The 15,173-nt window shown below is 52.3% G+C and overlaps 2 protein-coding genes across 2 annotated transcripts in view; one reads left to right on the plus strand and one right to left on the minus strand.

Moving 5' to 3' along the window:
• The window catches only part of FNDC5 (fibronectin type III domain containing 5), a 17,643-nt gene continuing 2,470 nt past the window's right edge, over positions 1-15,173 (plus strand). The window contains exons 1-5 of the mRNA XM_050909915.1: positions 1-92; positions 9,295-9,410; positions 9,714-9,912; positions 11,392-11,484; positions 14,927-15,060. Of these exons, the coding sequence (XP_050765872.1) occupies positions 14-92; positions 9,295-9,410; positions 9,714-9,912; positions 11,392-11,484; positions 14,927-15,060 (621 nt within the window). The 5' untranslated portion in view covers positions 1-13. The remainder of the gene's footprint in view (positions 93-9,294; positions 9,411-9,713; positions 9,913-11,391; positions 11,485-14,926; positions 15,061-15,173) is intronic.
• Positions 5,524-15,173, minus strand: part of S100PBP (S100P binding protein) — a 26,668-nt gene continuing 17,018 nt past the window's right edge. The window contains exon 5 of the mRNA XM_050909912.1: positions 5,524-5,703. Within this exon, the coding sequence (XP_050765869.1) occupies positions 5,550-5,703 (154 nt within the window). The 3' untranslated portion in view covers positions 5,524-5,549. The remainder of the gene's footprint in view (positions 5,704-15,173) is intronic.

The following is a 15,173-nucleotide window of genomic DNA, read 5'->3' on the forward strand; positions in this document are numbered from 1 at the left end:
GCGGCAGCGGGGGATGGAGCCCTTCCTCGGCTGCACCGGTGCCGCGCTCCTGCTCTGCTTCAGCTACGCCGGTCTGCGCCCGGTGGAGGCAGGTAAGGGCCGCCGGGCCCCGGGGAGAGGCTGCCCGGGGGTGTGGGGGTGAAAGCTTCGGCGAGGGGGAGTCCCCCGGTGCGCACGGGTGGGAGCAGCGGGTGAAGCGTGGGTGCTGCGTGGAGGGCTGCGCCGAGGGGACGGAGTTTGGGGGTATCACCGGCCGGGACTTTGTCGGTGATTGGGTTCAGAAGAGACGGGCGATTTTGGACACGCAGCCCCGGGGCACCGGTCTCGGGAAGAGCCGAGCTCTCGCCCCCACCGGTGTCCCAGCGTGGGCGCTTACAGCCGGCCGTCCCCGGGGAAGGCGGCTCGTAGCAATGTGGTGTGAAAACAGGGGCTCGGGGAGAGCGAACGGAGACCCTTGCCCAGCGCCGGGCACGGGGGAGGCAAAGGCTCTCCTGCCCCTGAGCAGCGGCGCCCGCTCATGTTACGGGGCTGAACTAGAGCAGAGGAGGCGAAACCAGGTCGGCTCTGCCAACGCCATGGCACATTAGCCTTGGCAATCCCCCTCCCCGACTCCTGCTCACCCCAGGCTGTCTGGGGCCCAGCCAGGCACTGCTGGGAGCCCTGGGAGCTCCTGAGGAAGCACTGCTGCCCCAGAGGAACCTCCTCACCTGGGGCACAGCACATCCCGGCTACTTAAAACCAGGCCCCTTCGAGCTAAGCGGGTCCTCTGACGTGGGGGATCTTTTGGGAAGGCAAAGGTCCCCATGAGCTAGCTCTTATTTTGGAGAGACCAGGACATGCTCAGGTCCACTCTCCTCCTCTGCATCAGCTGGGCTGAGCCTTCACCCGAGCACCCCACTGGTGGGTGCTCCCCACGAGCCCTCACCCTGCCACGCAGCACCAGCCCAAGCCAGACGCCCTCCCCGGCTCTGTGTAGTCAGCCGAGGGCTGGCTCCCTCGCTGGCTGCAAGATGTTGGTGGAACAGCTGCTTTGATTTGCAAAACGCTGGTTGCTAGAATATCTTGCATTCCAGGAGGCTGGGGGTGACTGTTAGGGATACAGAGCTCCGGGGAGTGGAAATTCCTGCGCCTGAGCCAGCCCCGGGAGTTGCTGGAGTTACATTTGCCCTCGTCCTGCCTGCGCCGGGGCTGCAGCAACTCCCCGAATGCCTTCGGCTCTGACACACGCGTCCTTGGCCAGACATCGGCACTCTGAAGTTGCCGTTTCACAACTGACAGGCCCGGGGAGATTAATGAAACATTCCCAAACGGAGGGAGCGATGGGGAAAACACCGCGGCACAATGGAGGCGTCTGCAATTGTAACAGCCCTCCCGATTTTCTGTAAACTAGGCCACTTCCCTTGCTCTTCCTTATCCTTGAATCACCTCAGTGAGCAACTGAGAGTAAACATGGAGTTGTGCCCCTGCCCATAACCGCCTTCTGCTCCTGTCTTACAGGCAGCGTTTCTGTGCCGTAAGGTGTCCGTGCCACGTTAGGAGCCAGGCAGCTCTGTAAACACGGATAGCCGCCCTGTCTTGTGGCTACGGCGTGCGGTGGGGAGGCAGGAGACTCGGTTCTGGGCTCTGACGAAGCTGCGTGACCTTGGTGTTGTGCCACGCACCCCCGCTGCCTCTTCTTTCTGTGGTCTGCTTTGCCAAGGGTTGTGATGTTCTCTCCCCGCACCCCGGTGAGGCAGTGAACTTGTGCTGTCCCTGTTTTTCAGAGAGGGAAAAGAGGAATGAGGGTATGGAGTGATTTTCCCAAGGTCACACAGAGGTAGCGGCAGCATCACCACCAGCTCTGTGTCCCCAGCTCTACCCGATGATGTGGCCACGAGGCCGCCAAGGCGTGCAAGCCAAGAGTCACTGGAAAAGCCCGTGGAGAGGAGGCCATCCCCAGCAGGGTCAGGCAGGGATGGAGGCTCGGCAGTCCCCCCCCTTTGGACCCAGAGCTCATGCAAGTGGGTTTAAAATAACGCCTGTTGTAAAAATTAAAGCTGCTGTCCCCGGGAGAGGACCGGTGCAAATTCCCCCCCGCCGATGCAGCGGCGAGGGCTGGCGAGTGAGCGGCACCGAGCACGAGCCCCGCTCTGGAAGGGGGGTTTGGCCAGTCAGGACCATTTTTTGGCAAGGTGATGCCAGGGTGAGCAAGAAGGGGAAGCAGGACTGGGAAGACAAGGCAGCTGAGAAATAACCTCCACACTAACGCTCTGATAGCCCTCGGCATCCCACCAGCGCTGTGTGGGTGAAGCCTTCTTGTCGTGGTTTGACCCCAGCCAGCAAGTAAGCACAAGAGCAGCAGGGCGATGCTGCGCAACGGTGATGAAAGACCCCAAAATAGGTCACGGCCCCTGCAACTTGCTAGGGCAAACAGCATCCCTGCAAGGTGCCTGCCCGTAGAGCAACTCAAGTCAGGTTTATTTCTGTGAGATGGAGGGGAAAGGTAACGCACTGCCCAGGCGGAGGTAAAACTTCACCCTCCAGCACAGCTCTGGGCCCCGTCCAGCTCTCAGCCTTCACAGGACCTGGGCTGGCCTCCAATCCAAGAAGCCCCTTAACAGCTCCTCCATCTCCGCTGCCCAAAACGGGGCCAAAATCATCTGGCTGAATTCTGGTCGCTGTTAAAGCTTTAAAGCATGTTCTCACACCCTGAGCCACTCCGCAAACCAAGCTCCTCTTCCCCTGCTGAGGTGGGTCTCCATCCTCACCTCCTGCCCAGGCAGCCCCACCGGCTGCAGGGGGGGTGGAAGGAGAGCAAAGCCGAGGTGACAACCGGACTGTGGATGCTCTTTCCTGACCTGTATCTCACCGGGCACGCTCACCTCCTCCTCCAAGGCAGGGGAACTGAGCTCACCCACACTCTGGCAGGATCGAAACCAGAAGCGAGCAATAGGCTCGGCCCGCACGAGAAAGCAGCAATGGGTCTGACAGCTATTTGGAGACGGCAACCCGACCCGCGCCAGCCCCTTCCCGTCTCATGGAGGCCACGGAGATTCCTGGCTAGCTGACGGATGGCGTAAGCACTTTATTGATTTCTGCATTCAGCGTAGGAGAGATTTAATTGAAATACGGAGGTTTCTAACCTCAGTGTCAGCCTCTCAGCAGGGACGTTGTTGTGCAAGGCAGCCAAGGTTGTGCCATCCTCTTCCAAACGCTGTCTCCTACTGGGAACATACATGTGGAAAAGGGAGATCCCTCCCAGAGAGGGACGCGCTCGCACACGTTAACCGTGCACACCATGGCAGGATCCAAAAGCAGCCTTCATGGAGCGGTACCCATGCACCGGTACTGAATATGGCCTCATCCTTTTGGCATTTATTGTTAACTCAACCCCTCCTGGTTTATACAGTACCCAAAGGCCAAATTAAGGCCTGACTCAAGTATAATTCAGTTAAAAGCAGAAATGTATTGAGCAGCGAAGCATGCAAATCTTTATGTGTGCAGTAAAAATCGAAGTGTTGGATACAAGAGCAGAGCTGGGTCAGGACCAGCCGGCAAACTCCCGGGAGAGTAGATCCAGCAGCTGCCCGGGAAACTCCAGGGCTTTCTCACCCTCTCTGCCTCTGACAGATTTCTCTCTCATTTCTCTAATGTAACATAGGTGTGGGCTGAGAAGAGCTAGAAAAGACCGTGGTACCCAGTCCTCCCCGGACATTCGGGTCCTGGATAGAACGTGCCACGGCAATGACTCTGCTCTGGGTTGGCAGCGTTAAAACCCAAGTCATGGCGCTGGCGAGACCCGAGCGAATCCTGCCCGGCTTCGGGACTCGGAGAGTCTGAGGTTTGGCAGCACGGGACATTCTCCAAAGTAGAAATACCCCTTCCTCCTGCCCTAAGGAATTCCCGATGGCCGGGCTGGACACAGCGAGCATCTCCGTGCTCCCTGAAAAGGCTCCATCCTCCTCGACAGCATTTGCACCCGCACGTTTGGGCACCCACTCCCCGGGGAATCAGCGATAGGGCCTGGGACAGCGGGGGTAGGAGGGGGCTGGCCTAATATCCCGTTTGTACAGGGGAGTGGGCGGTCAGCAGGAAATAATTGCCTCTTTCCCAGGCTGAAGAACCACCAGTTGGTCTTTCTGCTCTTTGAAATTGTCAGAGCGCAGCAAACAGCCCCGCTTCCCATGCAGCCGGGAGCGGGACGGCAGCGGCGGGCCCTGCTCCCTCCCACTCCTCTGCAGGCTCCCTTCATTAAAACACTGGGGGAAGCTGAGCGGCGGTGCCAGCCCTTCCTACATACCCCATAAAGCTGACAAGCAATTACATCCCCTGAAGGGAGCCATGCTGGGAGAGCAAAGAAAGGCTCAGAAAGGCAGCGAACGCAGGTCTTTTTGTACCCACGCTCAGGGAGCGGGCAGCAGCGCTTCGCGGAGAACATCACACGGGACCTTACGGGATGCTCCGTCCCCTTGCAGGTCGTGTCCTTCCATCTCCCGCGTCCGCAGGGAAGGTTGCGGTGCAGGAATAAAGAGCTAGTGGGATTTAAGGCTGACATTCACTGCTTCCCGCAGGAAAGGGCACGCAGCTTGCAGGCGGATAGCACCGAACAAGCCGCTTCAGAGCCTCGGCAGGCACTCTGCTTGCTGGACCACGTCCTAGGGGCTCTGAAGCAGCTGAGCCTTTCACAGCAGGAAAGGAGCGGCTTGTGGGATGGGAACTAACTGAACTGGAAAATGCCGTGACTACAGCGTAGCCTTAGCCATGTAGGATGCAACTGCATTTCACTCCAGGCACTTCCAAGTGGCTGGAGTTTCCAGGACAGTTGAATTCAGAAAGAATGGTTTTGGGGCTAGGCTGGGCCCCTTGGCTGGGGAGATAAATCCAGGAATACGCTCTAATTCCAAACCTACAGCCTGACCACAGGACTCGGCTGGCAGAGGTGACCTCCAAGGGTGTGATATTTCCAGAGATTCTCCCTTTTACTCTAAGCAATGATTCCCCCTGCAGCTTGCACGGCTAAAGGCAGCAAGCTGGCTCTCACCCCCAGCCCCACAAGAGCTCATGGCCGAAGGTGCAAACTGAGAGTGGCTTCAAAAGAGAGAGACACAACAGTAAGGAGAAGGACCACGGCGGAGGAGCCAGGAGCTCTGAGCATCTCCCAGTGATATCTTTGTGGCCTAGGTACCTCCCTGATCCTAGAGGTGCCAGGGAAGACACCCCGGTGTCTTGGACACCCCCTTTGCTCACCCCGCCACCCTCGATCAGCAGCCCCACCTTCACAGGTGACAGCAGCAGTGGGATGGAGACAAACCTGCGCCCCTCTCTTTCTCCCTCCCCATCCCATCCACGCTACAGCTCCGATGGTGAAGTCAACGTAAGGGGCAGGCAAGTGGTTTCCTCTTCCTCGTGCCAGCAGCCGCTGTGTCGACAATGAAAAGCCAGGGAGGAATCAGCCCAAAGCTGTAAAGTGTGGGTTTTTTTTTTTTTCCTCTCTCTCAAATAAAAGTCCATTAATAATCAGCAAAGCGTTTAATGAGAGGCTAGGAGGAGTTCTCAGCATTAAGAGGGGATTAAGGGTAATCTTCATCGCTCATGCCTCCTTGCTGTGCAGAGGCAGTTCTGACCTGCTCTTGCCAAAAGGGCCCACGGTGGGTAGGAGCGAGGTAGGGCTTGGGCACACAGCCCTGGGGGACGCAGGACTGCGACTCCCCTGATGAAGGGTCCCTGTGGGAAGGAAAGAAGACACAGGTTAAGCATGATCACTTTTGAAGCAGCCATTCACGTTTAAAAATCATTATTTCATCTTAATTAATCAAGGCTTCCCCTTAAAGAGGGGGCTGCAATTTCTGCTGACGTGAGAATGAGAGCATCTTTTCAGCCGAGCACACAGCTCTAATTCCAGTTTGGCCAAACAGATCCTCTGCCAGTTTGCGATGTGTGATTTGCTCCGGCAGGCATCGCAGCCTCTGCGCCAGGATGAAGCTAAACTGCTAAACCAGAAATCTTGTACCATATGGGTCCCTTACAGACCAGACAGGGGATGTGCTGTCCTCAGCGTCTCTGAAGCAAACCTCCATGAGAAAGGTTTGATGCACAGCATGTTCCCTGCTATCTCGCCCAGAGCAGGGAAGGAACAGCCCCTGGGGCTATCCCACCCTCCGTGCCCGCTCCCAGAACACCAGCAGCTTCCCTGGCCGCTGCAGGCACAGAAGCAAAGCTTCCAGCAGTTGCACAGGACTCTAGAAGGAACCAAACATTTGGATTTGGCACCTCGAGGTCCTGCTAGAGATGCTGACCCCCTACAGCCAGCTGGGAAACAGAAATTACATCTTCTCCACCTGACCTCAGCCAGGCTGGCACTACAAAGAGCCGCAACTGGCCCAGGGAGCCAAAAGCGGTGTGGAATATCTTGGAAGAGTGATTAGATTTTAGAAAGTCATGATCTCATCATGCACCTCCTGGGAGAGAGGAGAAAAGCATCCTCAGGATTAAAATTTTGGTTCCAAATTATTTGCTCAGCTCTGGGAGGAGGAAACTAATTTTCCTGGCTTTGTATTTCTGTCAAATGCCGTGCTTAATTCTCTTTTCAAATTGCTTGTGTACTGGTTTGACACCACTGATTTGTGTGTAGCTACTCCTCGTCTGTGGTAGTGAAAGGAAAGGCATGCTCAGATCTGCTGTCCTAGATTTCGCTGTATTATCTGCTGACTTCGACTTACTCCGTCTCTCTCTCAGGTAATACTACGAAGGGGGTTTTCTAGAGTGCTCTCGACCATCCACGCCAGCTGATTTCTCCCCTGCCTACATTCAGAGTCCTGCTTCGCAGGCTTCGAGCACTGGCTTGCAGCTTTGCCGAGTGCTTCCCTTCTGCCTCGCAGCCCTCCACCCTTTCTCACCAATTCCCAGAGAGGTTGTTTGCTCTTCTCCAGCTCTGCTAGGTCTTCCCAACTCCCCCACATTTTATGTCGTCAGGAAACTTAAGACACTTTTTGTGCTATGCCTCCCTCAAGGTCACACATTTCAAAGGGGACTCGGGCACCAAGTGCCGTGTCCTGTACATTCCCTTTTCCCAGCCTGAAGCTTTTTCCCTGACACTCTGCTCTCTCTTCCTGTGGGGTTAATTCATCTCTTTTCAAAGGCCTCCTCAACCTAAGCTGGGTACATCAGTGGTAGCTCCTAAAAAAAATTTAGCTCCTAAAAATATCCAGGAAAGACAACCATGCCGGGATTTAACTGTACAGCTGTACTTTGAGAAGGGTGAAGTGCCTGGCTGCAGCTGGAGACTGTTTTGTCTCCCATCTCTCAACTCCGTCATGTCCCCCATATGTTCTAGCAAATTCATCAGGCATGACTCACAGACCTTCCCTGTACGCATTCCCATCTGGTGACTGCCCCTTCCTAAAATTAGACCCTGCTCTTGTTGGCACACGGGTTCAGTCACGGGGGAAGGTGAGGAGCTGCAGACCCACATCCCTTCCTTGTGTCGCAGCAGGGAGCTGAGTCCAGAAGGGACCGGTGTTCAGGCTGAGGAGGACGATCCGTCTCCCCTGCTCAGCTTGTCCTCAGCCCTGCTGCTGCAGCGGAGGGTGGGGATGATAAACGGTTCCGTTCTCCGAGAGCTGGCTGGAGACCGCTGCCTCATTTCATGAAGGCCAGCCCCTGAGAGATGAGAATGCTCTGGGTCAATACCAACTTGATCATCTACTCCAGAGAGGAAGGACACCTCCCCCTATGAAACCCTGGAGCCCACGATAGCTTGTTGCTCCCCCTTTTAAAGTCCCAGATTTGTGCAAACTTAGCCATGCGCCTTTTTGCTCACTGAAAGACTCACTAGAATCAGTCTGGGTCCCAACGGCTGGTCCAGACATCCCGTTCCTAAGGGTCTCACTGGTGGGTGTGGGTCTCCCATCTGCTAGAAAGGGGAGCTCTGGGTGTTGTTTGGGGAGGAGAGAAAGGAATAAGGTCATCGCTCTGCTAAGTGTAGAACAGCACTGACCGTCAGCTGGGGAATTTTGTGCTCCCGTTATTTTCTCTGTTCCTGGGGGAACATTCACCGGGAGCGAAGTCAGTTGTCAGGAGACACTGACACTACAGCTAGAATATTTTCGGCCACATTCAGGCGGCTGGGACTGACTATAAATCCAACAAGTGTTACTGGAGACAGGCACACATGCATCCTTCTTTTACTGTTGACCTCAGCCCCAGCCCCAGCAGGGCAGTGTTGTGCAACGATTACAAAGCAATAAAAGTATTATTCTTTGATGAGAGTCACAAAAAATGACTCCTCCTCACCCTACTGACCTCCTGGGGGTAGCTGGAGTCCTAGCAGTCTCGTTAGCATTTACTGCCTTTGGGTTCGGGGCACAAGCTGGAGATTGTGAATTAAATTTGACCAGAGGAGAGGGAACAGGAGTCCAACCTGCTGCACGGAGCACTGGAAGGACTGTGCCAAGCCTACGAGGTAAAACCTTCCCCTTGAGGTGCCAAGAAGGGCTTTGCACTGTGCAGCTCCCTTGGGAAGAGGTTCCTGGTGAGGGTGTGCAGGAGGGCAGGAGCCCAGCCGGTACATCAGAGCCCAGCTCACTTTGGCAAGGCTGGCAACCACGCAGATCCACCCTGCAGTTGGAAATTCAGCTGCGCTCTGGAGTTGGGAATAAACACTAAACACGGAGCCTCGGGCTACTGCTTTCATGCCCTGCACTTTTCACATTACAATGGTCCATCGGTGCTGTTGCAGCATGTTCTGCCCTGTTAGCTGTAAGTGGATGGTTGCTGGATGTCCTCCGACCATCTGAGAGACAGCCCGTCAGCCACAAAACATGTATAAAAAATATTCTGTCAAACTAACAGGGAAAAGCAAAAGAAACACTTTCATTTACTACTCCTGAATTTCAAACCTCCAGAGTGCTCATCAAAGCATTCAGTTTTCATACTTCCAAGGCAGATTTTGCATTTCCTCCCAGCTGTCACTGTCAGACCGTAATGGGAAACAACAGAGAAAACGTGGTACGTGGCTGGGAAGGATGAGATGAATGAGCTACTCAGTGGTCTGCTGTGTTGTCAAAAGAAACTCTTTCCAAGGGTCAGTTATTTCACACGTGTCTAATGCAACTCATATTCTCAGCAGAGATCTCCTAGAACCTCACTCGTAATTAAGACATGGAGTACCTGCAATTTGCAGGTCCCATACCCAGAACCACATACAGGAAGGACCCTGAGCAAAGTCCTTTCCCACTCCCTTCCTTGCCCTTGCTCTGTCTCCTGCCTGCGACTGTGACTTTGCCTCTGTAAAGGCTCTGCTCTCCCTCCTTGCAGACAGCCCGTCAGCTCCAGTAAATGTCACAGTCAAACACCTGAAAGCCAACTCAGCCGTTGTGACTTGGGATGTTCTGGAAGATGAAGTTGTCATTGGATTTGCAATTTCCCAACAGGTACGGTGCCTGCAGTTACCCAGTTTCAGTCATGTTCATCTTCACCCCAGGTCCCCTCAGTTTCCAAATTCTCTTGCTGCAGTTTAAGCCCATTCCTTCTCGTCCTGTCCCTCGTGGTCTGGCAGGGGACTTGGCTTCCCGTCCTCTTTGCAGCAGCGCTTCATGTATTGGTAGCTGCAGAGAGGAAAGGGTCCGACGGTCTCCACATCGTGGTGGACAGGGCAGGAAGCAGTGGTCTTAGATGACAGCAGTGCACACGAGAGGCCTCTCCACCACTCTGTGCTCTCCTCTCTCGGCTTCCAGAAGAAGGACGTGCGGATGCTGCGCTTCATCCAGGAGGTGAACACCACCACCCGCTCCTGTGCCCTCTGGGACCTAGAGGAGGACACTGAGTACATTGTGCATGTCCAGTCCATCAGCATCCAAGGCCAGAGCCCTGCCAGTGAGCCAGTCCTCTTCAAGACCCCCAGGGAAGCTGAGAAACTAGCCTCTAAAAATAAAGGCAAGTGTGGGTGAGTTCCTATGTGGCCCCTGGGACGCCCAGGCAGCGTAGGGCTCTGCAGAGAGGAAAGCAGTATCCTCTGCAATGAGAACAGCCGGGTTAAACGCACGCAGGGCTGAGTGCCCTCTCACAGCCCCACGTGGACAAGCGGGATGCCCCGAGCGTACCCAGCAGACAAGGCTGATGGGTGCACAAAGCGATAGGGAGACGCTGACGAAGGCTGGCTGTTCATTTCTCCCGTTCCAGATGAGGTTTAACAGGCAAAGTGAGGAGGAGAAGGTTTCCAGACTGGGAGCTGTGTGTTCAGCATCCTTGCAAGTGGAGAATGCAAGGGGAAATTCTTGAGCAGCCTGTGAACTCATGTGGAGCTAGATCCCTGGGTGGCACTGGGCACATCACCACTGTGCTCCCAGGGCACTTGAGGGGATTCGCTGAGCCTCCTCTGCTTGGGTTCCAGGACAGCAGGGGAAAAAGTACCCAGAGACTCCCACTTTTCTTACATTTCAAATATTTCTGCCAAATTACAGAAAGCTGAGGTTGGAAGGGACCTCTTGAGATCACCTAGTCCAAACCCCTGCTCAAGCAGGGTCAACTAGAGCAGGTTGTCCAGGATCATGTCCAGTTGGGTTTTGAATATCTCCATGGAGGAAATCAGGCGCTTCCTCACTGGCAACTCCTTCCCTTGTTCCTCTTAAGCCAAACCAGATTGTTGAAGGTTTTCTGTCAGCAAGAATCTCCGCTCCAAAAAGGGCTAGGGAGTACAGGGGTCTGGGATATAAAGGGTTACTACCTGCCTACTGAGGACCCAGCCTGTTGCAGGGCTTTTGGCCGTGGTTCCTAGGATGTTGCGAGTTCTCGACTCTTTCTGCTAAAACGATTTGGTGTCTGTAAATACTGAATTGCTGTTCATCTGAAAGCACTAAGAGGAGCACTGCTTCCCTCCCTGGAGGCCTGAACTGTAATCTTCTTAGTGCTTTGAAGCCAAGGAGGTGCATTACGCCCTGCAAAAAGGCTCTACTCATTTCTGAATCTCATGGCTCCACTGAAAAATATCATGCCAGGCTCCACTCTCCTGAGCTGGGAGAGGAACTGCTGAAGCATGCAAGGCTTTGTGACAGGCACAGACGGCACTAACAGAGACCAGAGAGAGAGCAGAGCGAGCCGCCACGGGGCCAGATAACATGTGGACTTACCCCATGGCAGCTCCTCTGCGGTAACTGCCTGGTGATCCTGTCTCATTCCTCCTCCCTGGCCCCATCTCCCGCAGGTTGTCAGGGGCAGTTGCTGCAGAGCAGCTGATGCTCTGCAAGTTCAAAGCGCAGCTCGTGCTGCTGGCGTGACTGACGGGCGAGGACTCTCTCCCTGCTAGCTTTGACCCTGACGCACTGATGATCTGAGTCAAGGGCACTGTTAAACCAGTGTCTAGTGCAGCCTGAGCTGTGCGGTTAGGTATCATGATCTCTTTTTCCCCTTGTGCAGATGAGGTGACAATGAAGGAGATGGCGAAGAAAAACCAACAGCTGCGAGCGGGGGAAATTCTCATCATTGTTGTGGTGTTGTTTATGTGGGCAGGTCAGTTCAATCTTTCTGTCAAAAGCATGTAATATCCCTAGGGCCCGCCGGCTTGCTTGGTTTGCATGTGTAATCATGTAAAAGAAACCCTTCCGCCCATAAAGAGTACTGCATATTCAGCTGTAAGGGCACCTCCGTTCCCTCTGCAGCATCACAAGTTGGGCAGTGCCAAAAGCAGGTGAATCAGTGGTCTGATCTGGTCCAGCAGGAAGTAGGTGATGGACTTGATGAACCAATTGTCTAACTCCCCATGGCTAATCCTGTAATCTCAATTTTTCCAGAATGCACTGGTGATAATGCCCGCAGCCATCCAACAGGATGCCTCGAGCCCTTCAAATGATACAGGTCACTGTAATTATCTGGCTATTATAGGACTCCCACTCTCATGCAAAACAGAAATTTAAGAGTCTCGCTCTCAACACCCACTATTATATATACACTAAAACCCACTTCAAAATCAATTAAAGTAATGGAAGCATTGAAAGAACAAGTAGCCCCAAACACCAATAAACCCAGATCCTCTCAACATCCACTATTAAAATACAAAGAATAGTATTTAATAGGAAGAGGAGGGACATTAGCAGAAACATATTAACCAAAAGGAAGGAAAAGTCTGCATGAGCTTGGGACGGTGGAGGGAGGAAGGACTAGCATTAGCTGAAAGCTGCTATCCCAAAGGGGGCTTTGAAGCCAAACTTTTGGCAATCTTTTGAAATTCCACCCTAGTCCTCCTTACACCTTGCAGCCACTAATCCTTTTAATCCAAGCAGAGGCTCTGCTACAAGACGGCTACTGCAGTATATGATTTTATAAGCAAGACCACAAGCCCAGCTGCAGCTGAGAGCACCCAGTGCTGTGGAAGGTGCAGTAAAATCATCCTAGGGCCACTTTGCTGTGGGATGTGATGGGCATAGCTACGCACATACATTAACACAGCCTCTAACAGAGCATCACATAAATGTGCTCCTTCAATATGAAGATCCCTTACTATGATTTTCTGTAATATATACAACTATATTAAGTTTCCAAAGAGAACCAAGAGTTTTCCGACATGAGTTTGGGACCACATTTCAATAGAGCTTACAGCAAATTGTACCTAGGACATCTCTCGCTCATATGTTTTAAGCTAGCAAATACGGATAGGAAAATGCCTCTGACTCCTGCTCCAAAAGCTTAGCACGTCTGAAGTGGCTGTAGCCAGCCCTTCAGCTTGTTCTGTTTGGAAATTACATGCATGAGTTAATGGGAAATAAAGTTTGCACATGTTTGTTTTCTATTTAGAGCCCCAGCCTGCCCTGGCTGCCAGTCAGCCGCTGCTCCTGCTGCAACGTAAAACATTAATGAAACAACATTTGTTCCCTGCGAGTCACAGAGCACATTGCCCAAGGGGGAACGGTTCAGGTGACCCAAGGAAATTAGCAGGAAGGGAAATTAGCACTATGGTAAATCTATGATCCATAAAAGACAACCTTTGCCACTCGGTATTTAGTCCTCTTGTCCCAGTCAAACCACTTTTCCACACACAGAGCGTGTAAACAGTCACACACAGAACTTTCCTTGGTCAGAAGAGAAACCCACCACAATAGTACTGAGTGGCTGATGACTTTGACAACTTGCCGTTTCAGTGGTGAGCGTAACGTTATGTCCTCTAAAGGTGGTGGTCTGTCATCTCTGCTGCTGTAAACTGCAACAATCCTGAATTGATAGGGGTTGCATCAGTTTACTCCAACAGAAGGTTTGGCCCATTTATACTAGATTCTGCTGAGATGAGATACCTCCAGGGAGAGATGTGAAGAGGAAACCAGTCACTGAGCTCAGATCTGTCACAAGAGAGGGGGATGGAGGGATGAACTGTGTCCTGTACAGTTCTGCAAGGTTTCTTTACAAGTGCATCCAGGTGACACAGAATCAGATACACATATAATATTTTTTTGCCCTGGAAAATCCTGAGTTTACCATGCATTATTTGCATTTCCAGAGACTGGACAGCAATTATTGCTAAAGATGATAACCAAATGAAAACCTAAATTAAATTAAAAGGTTTCCAAAACCTCTAGTCCATGATCTTTTCAGCATTTATGTCAAGTTTCAGTTGTGCACATTCAAATTTAAATGCCCTGCCAGTAAAAACAATCATGAATAATTACCTGAAACAACTGATTCATCTCCCACTGTAGTCTAATCTAAAACTCAGATCAGTGTCAGAACAAAGAATTTGCTAATACCACAATTTCCCTTCTAGACAGATGACTTACCTTTAAAAAGGGAAGTGGGTGGGGGGAAAAAAATCTCTCTACATCTAGTGGGTTCTTTACAAAGTCTCAATATACAGCCCTTAACCTTGCCTGGCCATAACCTGAATGTATGATGATGTTTTAGCAAATGTCCACTGGAATCGGTCTGTGCCCAGTGCTCTGAAGTGAGACAAGACCCAAGCTCTTGTGCTGTCTGTCTTTCTGGTATTGTTCACAGCACTTCGCTTCTCTGTGCCTCAGTTTTACCATCAGAAATCACAGAAGGTGTGACTGTGGCAGATGTTAACCTATTCTCCTAGGATCAGCCATTTGTTCACGTACACAAGAAAGAATTTGGACCGCCGTGTTTATCAGTAATACCTGAGGGCAGCTGCCATAACAACACGTCACTTTATAAAGCAGTTTGTGATGATCTGGTGAAAGCTTTACATATGTTTTGCTATTAGGGGAGTTGGAATACTTTTCAGTAAGGGAGAAGCAGCATCTGCCTGGGTCTGCTTAACCTCCGTGTTTGGAATCTGCAGGCAGAGAAGTTATTTGGTCAAAATGTCATATAAAAGCTTCCGAGAAAGACATTTGCAGTCGTCTTATGTGTCATGGCTGCCCCTGCTTTTCTCTTCATGTGCCTGCGTGTGTGGGAGGAAATTTCCACTGGCAGCTTTTGCTGCCGTCACTGTTGCATATTTGCAGATGTTGTCCTCCTGCTCAAAAAGGCCCTGGCTTGTATCACATGCAGGCAGGTATGGTACCTGCCTCTCATCTGCCAGCTCCAGCTCCTTCTCTTCACCCCAGAGGAGAAAGATCAGAGGACACATTTTCACTAACCAGAAATTCCAGGAGCTCCTGTGTTTGCAAAGCAAAGATCCCATTTAACCACACGGTTAGTGTTGATCGCTATCCAAATGTAGGGCTTAAAACACTTGTCCCATTTAATGACAGGGAAGTTGGAATATAATTAATCTTCTGTCCTTCTGTCTAACTAGTTTAGCATGGAATTAGGCATCGAGAAGGAAAAAGCCAGAGGGCTGACTAGCTGTGTTAGAAAACGATCCTTAGGAGCAACTGTGAATGCTGCTGAGATCTCTACCAGAAGGCACAAAGCCGGCTGGCAAGCAAGGGATCTCTGATCTCTGCAGGCTCCAGGGGCTGAGCTCATTTGTGTGATCACTAATGCTTTTTCCTGTTAGGGGTGATCGCCCTGTTTTGCAGACAGTACGATATCATCAAAGATAATGAGCCAAATAACAGCAAGGAGAAAGTCAAGAGCGCCTCGGAGAACAGCACTCCCGAGCACCAGAGCGGAGGGCTCCTCCGCAGCAAGGTGAGATGCTGCTGGCACGCAGTGGGGGACAGGGCAGACAATCAACTTCCAGCTGGGCCTCAGCTAAATTACCCAAAAAGCAGCCTCTGTTAAACATCCTCACTCCAGCCTCC

This window comes from Gymnogyps californianus, chromosome 22 (assembly GCF_018139145.2).
Source record: "Gymnogyps californianus isolate 813 chromosome 22, ASM1813914v2, whole genome shotgun sequence".
NCBI lineage: Eukaryota > Metazoa > Chordata > Aves > Accipitriformes > Cathartidae > Gymnogyps > Gymnogyps californianus.